The 13143-nt window shown below is 38.5% G+C and overlaps 1 protein-coding gene across 1 annotated transcript in view; it reads left to right on the top strand.

The window, feature by feature from the left end:
* The window catches only part of LOC134446520 (E3 ubiquitin/ISG15 ligase TRIM25-like), a 53204-nt gene that overhangs the window by 36605 nt on the left and 3456 nt on the right, over positions 1-13143 (top strand). Inside the window, exons 7-12 of the mRNA XM_063195883.1 lie at positions 6193-6288; positions 7542-7775; positions 7969-8137; positions 10119-10228; positions 11022-11057; positions 11995-12130. Of these exons, the coding sequence (XP_063051953.1) occupies positions 6193-6288; positions 7542-7775; positions 7969-8137; positions 10119-10228; positions 11022-11057; positions 11995-12130 (781 nt within the window). The remainder of the gene's footprint in view (positions 1-6192; positions 6289-7541; positions 7776-7968; positions 8138-10118; positions 10229-11021; positions 11058-11994; positions 12131-13143) is intronic.

The following is a 13143-nucleotide window of genomic DNA, read 5'->3' as shown; positions in this document are numbered from 1 at the left end:
AGTAACACTGGTAAATGTATATGCACCACCAGAAGCAGATAGGGAATGCTTTAAATCTTTGTTTGATACTATAGCATTAGAAACTGAAGGAATATGCATCGCTGGAGGGGACTACAATGCAATTCTTAACTATGGTCTTGACACAACAAGTAAGAAAAGAAGTAAAACACACATCTCAAAGCTGATCAATAATACAATAGAGGAAATGGGTTTTTTTTTTGATGTCTGGAGGGATTTACACCCCCTAGAAAAGGATTATAGTCACTACGCAGCAACACATTCTGTTTACTCCAGAATAGACTACTTTTTCATGCAAAAAGAAGACAGAGATAGAATAAAAAAATGTGAAATAGGTGTGACTGATGTATCTGACCACAGTGCATTATACTTAACCATTTGCTTACAAGTTAGAAGAAGAGACACTTTGTGGCGACTTAATATAGGAATATTAAATAATGAGGCCATAATCAATCAAATCCAAACAGAAATAGAAAATTACCTTCAAGATAATGACAATGGGGAAACAGATCCAATAATGCTTTGGGATGCCCTTAAGGCAGTGCTACGAGGAAAGCTGATTGCAATCACTAGTAGCCTTAAGAAAGCAAGAATGGCATATTACCAGTACCTTCTTACAGAACTGAAGACGACAGAAATAAGCCACAAATTACAACCAAACGATGAAAACCAACAAAAGCTGAAAGAAACCAGAAATAAAATAGGTGAAACTCTTACAGCAAGAAGTAGAGGCAAAAGCACGATATTTGAAACAGTCATACTACGAAGTAGGCCCAAAAGCAGCTAAATTACTGGCAAGAAAGCTGCGCAAGCAGCAAGCAGAAAGAGTGATTCACAAGATAAAAGACCCCATTTCAAATCAGCTTAAATATGAATCAAAAGAGATTGAAAAAGTATTCAGGAATTATTATGTGGATCTCTATTCACAGAAAAGAGCTATTAATGAAAAAGAAATAAAAGCCTTTTTGGACAAACTGGATCTACCATCTATAGGTGAGAGTCAAAATAGAACGCTAGTCTCAGAGATAACTACTGACGAAATTACAAATGCAATAGGACACCTAAAGACATCAAAGTCACCAGGTAGTGATGGTTTTCCCGCCGAGTGGTATAAGAAATTTAAAAAAGTCTTATCCCCTGTTCTTCTCACTACATTCAATTGGATTTTACAAGAAAATTGTATACCTCCATCATGGAAGGAAGCAATTATTACTGTGCTCCCTAAAGCTCAAAAGAATACAGAATTATGTGAGAATTATAGGCCGATATCAATTCTTAATATTGACTATAAATTATATACCTCCATATTAGCACAAAGGTTACAAACCTTTGTACCAGACATAATAGATGAAGACCAAACAGGCTTTGTTAGGGGGCGCCAAACCCAAGACAATATTAGAAGAACACTGCTTATAATAAATAGAATTAACAAATATAAATCACCATTAGCATTGATTAGCTTGGATGCTATGAAAGCCTTTGACTTAGTAATCTGGGACTTCCTGTATATGACCTTGGAGAAATTTGGATTTAAAAAGAAAAGCATACAATGTATCAAAGCTATTTACAATGAACCCTCAGCTAGAATAAAAATTAATGGCTCCCTGTCAAGTAAATTTACACTGGAGAGAGGGACTAGACAGGGCTGCTGTTTAAGCCCCACCCTATTCGCCATTTACATAGAACCCTTAGCCCAAATGATTAGGGAAGACATACTATTGAGTGGAGTGGAAATTAATCATAAAAAACATGTGATTAGTCTCTTTGCTGATGACGTTTTGATATATTTGAAAGATCCTGTCAGTCACTTTGGTAGGCTGTTACAGATCCTGGAAAGATTTGGTGACTGCTCTGGGTACAGACTTAATATGTCAAAGACACAGACCCTTCTGTTTCACACCACTCCCTCACCTGAACTCAAAGAACATAAACTAAATTGGGAAGCCAACTCGATCAAGTATCTTGGAGTAAATATTACTAAAAATCCCTCTGATTTATATAAAAATAACTATGATGAGGTCAATAATATGATAAGGTCAGATATGGAACGTTGGTCCACTTACCCTATGGACCTAACCGACAGGATCAATGTAGTTAAGATGAATATCCAACCCAGGCTATTATACCTATATCAATCACTTCCAATACAAATTCCACAAACACAGTTTACTAAGTGGGACAAATTAATATCTAGATTTATTTGGGAGGGCAAAAGACCTAGAGTGCGCTTTACCACTCTTCAATTACCCAAGTTCAGGGGGGGACTGGCACTTCCAAACTTAAGAGAGTATTTTACTGCAGCTCAAATCCGTCCACTATTGAATTTGTGCTGTACTAACTTTGTTGCTCATTGGAAAGATATAGAAACAAATAGTTACACATGCCCTATTCAAACGTTTATTGGTGAGAGGGCGCTCCCCCTCCAAGTTAGGCAAGAGATGGATCCAATAACATTGTTTACTTTAGATACATGGCACTCTGTTGTAAAACGCTTAAAGTTTGATGATGGGCTAGGCCTTTTAAAATGGATTGCACATGACAAGAAATTTACTCCAGGATCCATTGACACAACGTACAAATACTGGGTAGACAAAGGTATAACTGCAATGTGTACCATTACAAAGGAGGGGAATATGGTTAGCTTTCAAGAAATGAAAGACGTATTTGGTTTAGCAAATGCAGACCTATTTAGGTATCTGCAAGTGAGGGACTACTACCTAAAAGAGATTAAAAAAGATGAGGTGCATCCCCTCATTAACATGTTTGTAACATCTTACCAGCGATTTACCCCCAAAGCAATCTCAAAACTATATCTATGTATATTGGGAAGTGGGAAGCACTCCACAATATACGTCAAATCTAAATGGGAAAAAGAATTGGAGGAGGAAATTCTAGATGAGACCTGGTTTGATATGTGGAAAAATCATCAAACCACAACACAATCACATAAATGGAGGGAGTTTGCTTGGAAAAATCAGATCCGCTTTTTTATCACTCCCCAAATAACAAGCAAACAGACCTCGCAGCAACTACAATGCTGGAGAAAATGCGGAGAAATGGCACCACATCACACACACATTTTTTGGAGTTGCAAGACACTAGAACCATTTTGGTGTCAAGTACATGAGGTCTTGTGTGGGGTTTTGGGTTACAATGTCCCTTTTACTTGCAAGATTCTTTATCTTGGGCACTTGGAAGAATCTGTATCTTTTGAAGACCAATATTTGGTTAAAATACTTCTCATTGCAAGCAAAAAGTCCATTACAAAAAACTGGTTGAAACCGGACACACCAAGTAAAGGGCAATGGGTTTCTATAATTAAAGAAATTCAAGGGATGGAAAAGATGACATACAAATTGAAACTGAAAGAAGAGTTGTATGAAAGAAACTGGGTGAAATGGATACATTATACAGAAATGTGAACGCAATGTAATTTTTATACTTCATACCATAGTTACTAAACACCCCATTGTTAAATAGGCCCTTCCTTAATGTTCTTGTTTTTTTTTTTTGTTAACTTATTTTTGTTTAAAAAATCATCTGTTTAATTTTACTTTAATATATCTGAATATATACATGTACATAGATTAAGTATATTAAGCTACCCATTGTATGAAGAATAAACATGTATGTAAATGTTTTTTTTTATTTGATGTGGAACGTCAATAAAAATAAAGTTTAAAAAAAAAAAAAAAGTTAGTACACCCCAGATTAAAATCCGGTTGAGAAGGGGCTGTGTTGACTCGAATCGTCTCGAAATGAGACGAAATGAAAAGGGATGAAAATGAGGTCATCAGTGTGCGTTTCAACCTTTCTTTGCATTGAAGTTAAATAGATTGGTGTGAAATTTGAATGCAATCCTATGGACAATATCATGATCTGCTTCAGTAGTCACAGTGCATGTTGACATGCATGTTTCTTTTAGGTGTATTTCAGATTGCCAATGTTGACAGCATTCATGCATCCCCAAACCATGTCAGTCCCACTACCATGCTTGGCTATTGAGAGGATACACTTTTTCTTTGTAAAACTCACTTGTTTACCACCACACATGCTCGACACCATCTAAAGCAAATTTGTTTATGTTGGTCTCAAGAGAGATGAACAGACCAAGGATATGGATCACTGGAACCATGTCTTGTGATCTGAAGAGACCAAGATAATAATAATAATAATACTACTTCAGATGGTGTCAAGCATGTGCGGTGGTAAACAAGTGAGTTTTACAAAAAGGTGTATCCTCTCAATAGCCAAGCATGGTAGTGGGACTGACATGGTTTGGGGATGCATGGATGCATGGATGCTGTCAACATTACTGACTGACTACTGAAGCATTCACCGATTGTATTCAAATCTCACACCAATCTATTTAAGCCTGATGCAGACTCAAAATGTAAAAGTTCAATGCAAAGAAAGGTTGAAACGCACACTGATGACCACCCTTTTCATCCCTTTTCATTTCATTTCGAGACGATTCGAGCAAACACAGCCCCTTCTCTACCGGATTTTAATCTGAGTTATACTCACTTTTGTGGATACATGTTCAAACAATAATGGCTGTATTTTGTTTTTTTCTGAGTGAACAAGAAATTTAAGCGGTTATATATGTCGTTAGAAGGTCACTAATCATTGTGTTAAAGTGAAATTTCTCTAATGCTCTCCTATGAAAATATATACTCACAAATCAAAAATATGAGTGTACTCACTTACGTGACATACTCTATGTTGTAACACCTCACCCAAGTCAAAATGAAAGGTGGATGAGTGTGTTTGTAAAAAAAGTAGAGCAATGCAGAAAAACAGGTTGCGCTGCTGCCATTGAATATTCACACTCTGAGACACACACAACATGGTTGCCCTCTCTTTCCCAGACATGTTGTTAAGTGTAGTATACAGTATTAAGTATTCTATGTATGTTTTATGTATTATACAGTATTCATTTTTATGGTTTATGCAGGGTAATGCCTACTGTATACCAACATAACCATGTTTGTGATTGCGTCTCATTGAAGATGCGTATCACAGTTTATTAAATTAAATCTCGAATGTATTTATTTAAAACATTGACAGGCCAACTTCTGTGTTGCCTATTGGATAGTGTGTCTTGTCATTTTTCTGAGCCATCTTGGTTCATGTGTATTTTACACTAAAACTACTTTGTGTTTCCTGAACTGCTGTGTTTAAAACTGAAATGAGGTCATGCCACATGTCAAATGTAAATGTATTGATGTATATATGATATTTGGCACCTTCATTTCCCTCTGGATCAATAAATGACCCTCTACTCTACTCTACTCTACTCTACTCTACTCTACTCTACTCTACTCTACTCTACTCTACTCTACTCTATTCTACTCTACTCTACTCTACTCTACTCTACTCTACTCTACTCTGCTCTACTCTACTCTACTCCAGTCTACTCTACTCTACTCCACTCTGCTCTACTGTACTCTTTTCTGCTCTACTCTACTCTACTCTACTCTACTCTACTCTACTCCACTCTACTCTACTCTACTCTACTCTACTCTACTCTACTCTACTCCACTCTACTCTACTCTACTCTACTCTACTCTACTCCACTCCACTCTACTCTACTCTACTCTACTCTACTCTACTCTACTCTACTCTACTCTACTCCACTCCACTCTACTCTACTCTACTCTACCGGTACTCTATTCTACTCTACTCTACCGGTACTCTATTCTACTCTACTCTACTCTACTCTACTCTACTCTACTCTACTCTACTCCACTCTACTCCACTCTACTCTACTCTACTCTACTCCACTCTACTCTACTCTACTCTACTCTACTCTACTCTACTCTACTCCACTCCACTCCACTCCACTCTACTCTACTCTACTCTACTCTACTCTACTCTACTCTACTCTACTCTACTCCACTCCACTCTACTCTACTCTACTCCACTCTACTCTACTCTACTCTACTCCACTCCACTCTACTCTACTCTACTCTACTCCACTCCACTCCACTCTACTCTACTCTACTCCACTCCACTCTACTCTACTCTACTCCACTCCACTCTACTCTACTCTACTCACAGCATCAGTTACATGTGAAATGTTAGTGCAGAACCCCTGTAGAACTCTTTAACTAATGATAATTAGACGTACATTCAATTCAAAATCTGTTGCTTTAATTCCTGATGTTCCAGGAGGGGTTGGGGCAGAGCCAGAGGAGATGCCATCAGATAATCCAGTTGAAGGAGAAGGAGCTGCAGGAGCTGAGGAAGGCTGTGGAGACTCTCAAGGTGAGAACTGACCAGAGAAGAAGACAATCTGCAGCAGGTTTCTGCCTAATGAATAAGTGTAAGACTAACATGAACAGTTTGGTCTGACACCGTGCAGTTGGCTGTGGATGGGACTAAACCCTTATTGTTCAAACTACCTGTATGCTATGACGCATTTGCTGCCACCACTACACACTGTTATTTCTTGCCATTATTTGAGGAACAGTGCCCCGATCTGATCAAATGTGTGTGTGTGCGCAACATGATCTCCAAAAATTCCGTGCTCCTGGACACGGATGTTAAGGACACAAAATCTGTGTCCAGGAGCACGGATTTTGCCAAAATTCTGTGCTCCTGGACACAGAATTATTTTCTGTGATGGACACACAGAAGTGCTCTCTCCACAGCTCTATGTTTCCACAGTCTTTTCTCAGGATTTGTCTAATTTCAAATATTTTTTAGCTTAGGGTTAGGGATTGTTTTGGTCTGGGCACAGCTAGTTTTCTTTCATTCATTATATGAATTTGATAGCCTAGCAACCAACTGGAAAAGGTATTTCTCAAAAATATGTCTTTAATGACAGGTTAAGGTTAGGAAATGTTTTGGTCAGGGCACAACTTAAAGTGATATTGTCCCATTTTTGAAAATAAGCTCATATTAAACCTCCCCTTGAGTTAAATAGTTGAGTTTTACCTACCTATCTCCATGCTAGCAGTTAACATTGAGTCCTATGAGACCAGCTGGCGGCTAACTGGTCTCATAGGACTCAATGTTAACTGCTAGCTTGGAGGTAAAATTTGCACTGCCATATCAAGAGAACGGTTGAAAGTACAGGAGAATGGTAAAAGCCTATTATTTAACTCAAGGGGAGGTGTAAAATGAGCTTATTTCCAAAAATGGGACAGTATCACTTTAAATTGCTATAGCATTATTTTGTTTAGGATTAGCATTTGGTATGTATTTTCTAATGATAGAGTTAACACAGTGCTGTGGTAATAGCCTATAGACAGAACTTCCGTGTGCCCATCACGGAAAACAATTCCGTGTCCAGGAGCACGGAAAATAATTCCGTGTCCAGGAGCACGGAATTTTGGCAAAATCCGTGCTCCTGGACACGGATTTCGTGTCCTTAACATCCGTGTCCAGGAGCACAGAATTTTTGGAGATCAGGCTGGTGTGCCTGTGCCTGTGTGTCTGTGTGTGTGTGTGTGTGTTATGTGTGTGTGTGTGTGCGTGTGTGTGTGTGTGTGTGTGTGTGTGTGCGCGCGCTTCAGTCAGATGCACAGACAGCAGTGAAGGAGAGCGAGAGGATGTTAACTGAGATGATCCACTCCATTGAGAGAAGGTGCTCTGAGGTGACAGAGCTGATCAGAGCTCAGGAGAAGGCTGAGGTGAGTCGAGCTGAAGGACTTCTGAAGCAACTGGAGCAGGAGATTGCTGAGCTGAAGAGGACAGATGCTGAGATAAGGCAGCTTTCACAGACACAGGATCCTATTCATTTCCTTAAGGTAGATAACATCTTGATAGTTAACAATAAATAAATCAATATACGCACTGTATGTATATTATTATTTAAATTTGACATTAAATCAAATATGTTAATGGTGATGACAATTAGTCACTGATTATTTTTTTTACTCAATATACCCAAAACCATTTAAATGTGACTATGAATAACTGTGACTGTGAATTACTGTGCAGAAATTGGTGTCCATTGATGGAGATTCATGCAGTGATGAGACCAGAAGGACCTTCAGCCAAAGCCACTTCTTTGAGCCCCTGAAGGAATCTGTGTCCGCGTTGAAGATGCAGCTGGTGGAGAAAATAGAGTCAGTCTTCAAGCAGGAAATAGTCAAGATATCTGCAGCAGGTTCGTCACACAGGGAATTGTTAAGCATATTTTTCAACCAGTTATTTAAGATTTGTGCCTTACTAATCACTCAGTGTTCCTCTTTAACAGCAACTAAAGCACAAATCACAACAAGTATGTCTTCACACACACATAAACACACACATAAACACACACACACACACACACACACACACACACACACACACACACACACACACACACACACACACACACACACACACACACACACACACACACACACACACACACACACACACACACACACACACACACACACACATCAGTGCGTCAGTGCACATTGGTTTTAAAGCGTCTGCCAAATGCAATGTAATGTAATGTAATGTAATGTAATGTAATGCAATGCAAACTTCATAAACTGCAGATACTAGACTAAATAAAAATGTAGGATTCCAATCATAACATGACACTCATGTCAAAGTCTATGTTTAGACCTTTAGGGTGTAGACTCAAAGCATCCATGGAATGAATCCAAAAAAGTAATAGTTCTCTTAGGCAAAGCACCTTATCAATGTCCCCACCTCTTGACAATTCAACTACAAAGCGGATTCCAAAAAAGTTGGGACACTTTGTAATTTGTGAATAAAATCAAAATTCTGGCATTTTCAAAACATTCAATATGTTAACAAGGTAGAACATTATGCACAGACAACATATCAGTTGTTAAAGTCAAGCAGAATTATTGTTTTGAGGTAATTATGTGATCATTTAAAATTTCACCCTTGCAACAAATCCCAAAAAAGTGCTTTTTATATTGGATAAGACTAAACACAACACAAGGGATGAGACTGAACAGTTAGATACTTTGACTGATGGCATAATTTTATTCAAAAATTAGATATTTTGATGTGCGAGATTGATGATTGACTGATGATTTCAGCAGCTCAACTGATAGGTGTGTTCTTCAACTTGTTTACCTTTTTGTTATGCTTAATATGTGGCATATCCTGACTGCAAGAAAACAATTTTGTGACCTGTTTACTCTAATGATGGACCACACTGTTGGAACATAGTAGAGATTGAAATTTGCCACCTTTATGGGGCAATATCTAAAGGCGGTGCTCCAAAATATAATGCCTTGGTAGCTATGTTTGCTGTTTAAAGTCTGTATGTATCATTCAACATTCATTTTAATGCTCTACATGAGTAAGAAGACCCTAACCAAGTTACCTCTGCAACCCCTTACCATCATATATGCTGTCTTTCAGACTGACCACTAAATCAAGCTGAAGTATTAATTTTCTATATAACCTGGAGGGTGCATGACTCCATAATTTTCAAAATGGATTAAATATTTACCATTCTGTAATCAGAGGACAGTTTCACATGTGTCCTAGGTCCATAGAATGAGCTTTTCCGCACTTCTTCCCACTGTTTAATGTCTGCATCGTGTGCATTAATCAAGTGTTGTGTTTATGGTCATTTTTTTGAGAGCTGTCATTGTTGGAGTGTCATAGTTTGCTTATTGACCACGAGTATGTCATGATCTCATAACTCGTGCAATGATTACACAGAACTCTATATTACGGAAGTAGGCCTTATATGCCTGCAATTTTGATAATTCAATCTTTCGGTGTAATAGATAAGTAATTAGTCCCTCAAAATCTTCGCCGCTGATTGCCATAGCCTCTATGTGATGGTATTTTATTTATGCATTCATGTTGGCAGTCAATATAGTTCATTTTAAAATATTCTTCCTTGTGTAATTTTTAGAATTATCCAACTATTACAACATGTTTTGGCCCTGTCCCAACTTTTTTGAGATTTGTTGCATGGGCCAAATTTTAAATGATCACATAATTACCTCAAAACAATAATTCTGCTCAACTTTAACAACTGATATGTTGTCTGTACATAATGCTCTACCTTATTAACATATTAGATGTTTTAAAAATGCCAGCATTTTGATTTTATTCACAAAATACAAAGTGTCCCAACTTTTTTGGAATCCGCTTTGTAGGTCAATTCCCTGAAACTGCAGGGGAGAAACAGGGTGGGCACACTCTACAAAGTGGCAGGCCACAGGGGAGAAACAGGGTGGGCACACTCTACAAAGTGACAGGCCACAGGGTAATAGGGTGGGCACACTCTACAAAGTGACAGGCCACAGGGGAGAAACAGGGTGGGCACACTCTACAAAGTGACAGGCCACAGGGCTGCACGATTATGGAAAAAAATCATAATCACGATTATTGATTTTTTGCAGATTTTTTGGAAAATTATAACAAGATGAAACATAACCAAGAATGAACTATATACAGGGTGAGCAAAATAAAATGAATTGTAATAATTTTGTAAAGACAATAGCATGAAACTTAGGTGAACAGATTTCTGGCCAGAAACACCAGCATGTCAGTATGTCAGTATATTCTGGCTTCAAGGACGCTGTCAAAGGTAGGTCACTATTGCCACGATGAAATCACGATTAAATTCACGACTACGATTTCACAAGTTTATCACGATTTTCGATTATTTACGATTAATTGTGCAGCCCTATGTCTAATCGAACTTTTATGTTCACTGATCCTTTGCTTTAGGCTGCGTGTAGTGTTCACTACGTAGACCTTATCACAGGGACATCTTAACAGATAAACCACATTCCTCGTGTTGCATAATAATACCCTTCACATTGTGACTTTTACCAGATCTAGGATATTTAAAAGTACGGGTCTTATGTGTACTGTTACATTGGGCACAGTTACCACATGGGTTTATGCATACAGTATTTGCAAATTAAAGTGGTCACTGGTCACATGCTAAAGTGACATTTTTTGGGCTTCAGTTTGATTGGACCACTGGAAAATAGAACAGTATCCTGCTCCAGTAAGTACGGAAACTTGAATGTCTCTGTGTTGGTCTGCAGATACTGATCCTGAACCTCCAGTCAGAAGAGCAGATGGTAAGAAAGGCCTGCCACCATACAGTAAGGCATTATTTTTATTGTGATTAACTTTTTATAAGGTTTTTAGTAAACACAAAACAAAATAAAAAAACAAACAAACAAACAAACCCGTCAACCATCATAACATGAAGTCAGGGAATAGTGGACAAAGAAGGGGGACAGTAAATCATTATTGAGACCCTCTAACAGGCTGTACAGCCTTAAATCCAGACATGCTGCCAATGACATGATGCCAACATGGTCTTCATCATCGTATATCGGAGGCATGTGGGTTAACGTGTGTCTCTGGGTTGGTAAGCAGATAGCCAGTCCAGTCACAGGAACAAACAGTGAGAGGGGCCTACCAGGAAGTCAGCAGTTCCTTAATGGTGCGCATGTGTGTGTGTGTGTGTGAGAGAGAGTGTGTGTGTGTGTGTGTGTGTGTGTGTGTGTGTGGGGGGGGGGTACTTTTATGTAGCATTCATGCATTATACTTTTTATCTCCTGTATTTTATTTAATTATTTTTTCTGAGCAATAGCTCTAGTTCAGAGTATGTGCAATATCTAGGTTTGTATATGCCTTTGGATGACTCAGGGCCAAAACTGGAACGTTGGGTGTAACACTAACAATGGTTGTCTGTTACCCTGTTTATATGTTTGTTTGTTCTTTGTGGTCCTAAGTCTGTCTATTGTGGTAATTTGATGTTAATTGTGAATCACACTTTCTCATGTCCATTCTGAATTTCTCTCCTGAAGAGACAATAAAGGATAATCTAATAATCTAACAAACATTTTCTGATGGGACACCCTTTTGAGTCATAGTATTTTTGCTAAACTTTAATGTAAATCACAGGACAGGTAAAAAAAGTTTATGTATTGTCTATTCAAACAAACTGTAGTCATTGCCTTTGCACCCGTATCTTTATCTGTCTGTTTCACAGGAGATGCTGCCCCAATGATGGAGATGGGGATGTGGATGAAGATTGTGTGTGTGTCTGTGTTTGTGTGTGCGTGTGCTTGTGTGGTGTCACTTTGTCTTATGATCTCCACTGCTGAACCTGAACCAGTGACTAGAGAGGACTTCTTAAAGTGTGAGTTGGAAACACGCACACACACACGCACACGCACACACAGACACACACATACATACACACAGACAGACAGACAGACAGACACATACATACATACATATACATACGTATACATATACATACCTACAGACAGACAGACAGACAGACAGACAGACAGACAGACAGACAGACAGACAGACAGACAGACTGACTGACAGACAGACAGACAGACAGACAGACAGACAGACAGACAGACAGACAGACAGACAGACAGACAGACAGACAGACAGACAGACAGACAGACACACACACACACACACACACACACACACCCACACACACACACACACACACACACACACACACACACACACACACACACACACACACACACACACACACACACACTCCCCCCTCACAGTTGATCTGATATCACCAAGTATTTACTGATCCGGGATCAATGTCAAAGTTGTTGGTGGCCAGGATCATGTCACAAGTAACCAATCAGGGATCATATTTTTTCATATGGATGTTTACGCTGTGCTCTTCATGCGAAAATGTGCCTAAACCAAAACAATTCCTAATCCTAACCACAAGTAAAGGCATGTTTTTATTATTATTATTATTATTATTATTATTGTTCTTCTCCTTGTTATTATTATTATTAGGCCTATTATTATTATTATTATTATTACTTTCACATGGATGTTTACGCTGTGCTCTTCATGCGAAAATGTGCCTGAACCAAAACAATTCCTAACCCTAACCGTCAGTAATAAAGGCTTTTGTCGGAAATATTTTTTTATAACATATAATAAGACTTCCCTCTACTTTTGTTAGAGTTCTAGAATATTGGTCTATGCAATAGAACCCAAAACATTTGCAGGAAGAACTAAAGTGTAGAGGGGTCATAAATACCTTTGGCTGGGACGGAACAGAACATTCCCAAACTGTAAGATTGACCAGATGCTTGTCAGACTCACTCAATGACCCCTGCTAGGTAAACTAACAGTCAGGAAACTGTCACCTCTCCC

Source organism: Engraulis encrasicolus, chromosome 3, assembly GCF_034702125.1.
Source record: "Engraulis encrasicolus isolate BLACKSEA-1 chromosome 3, IST_EnEncr_1.0, whole genome shotgun sequence".
Lineage (NCBI taxonomy): Eukaryota > Metazoa > Chordata > Actinopteri > Clupeiformes > Engraulidae > Engraulis > Engraulis encrasicolus.
This window is presented reverse-complemented; position numbering and strand designations above follow the sequence as displayed.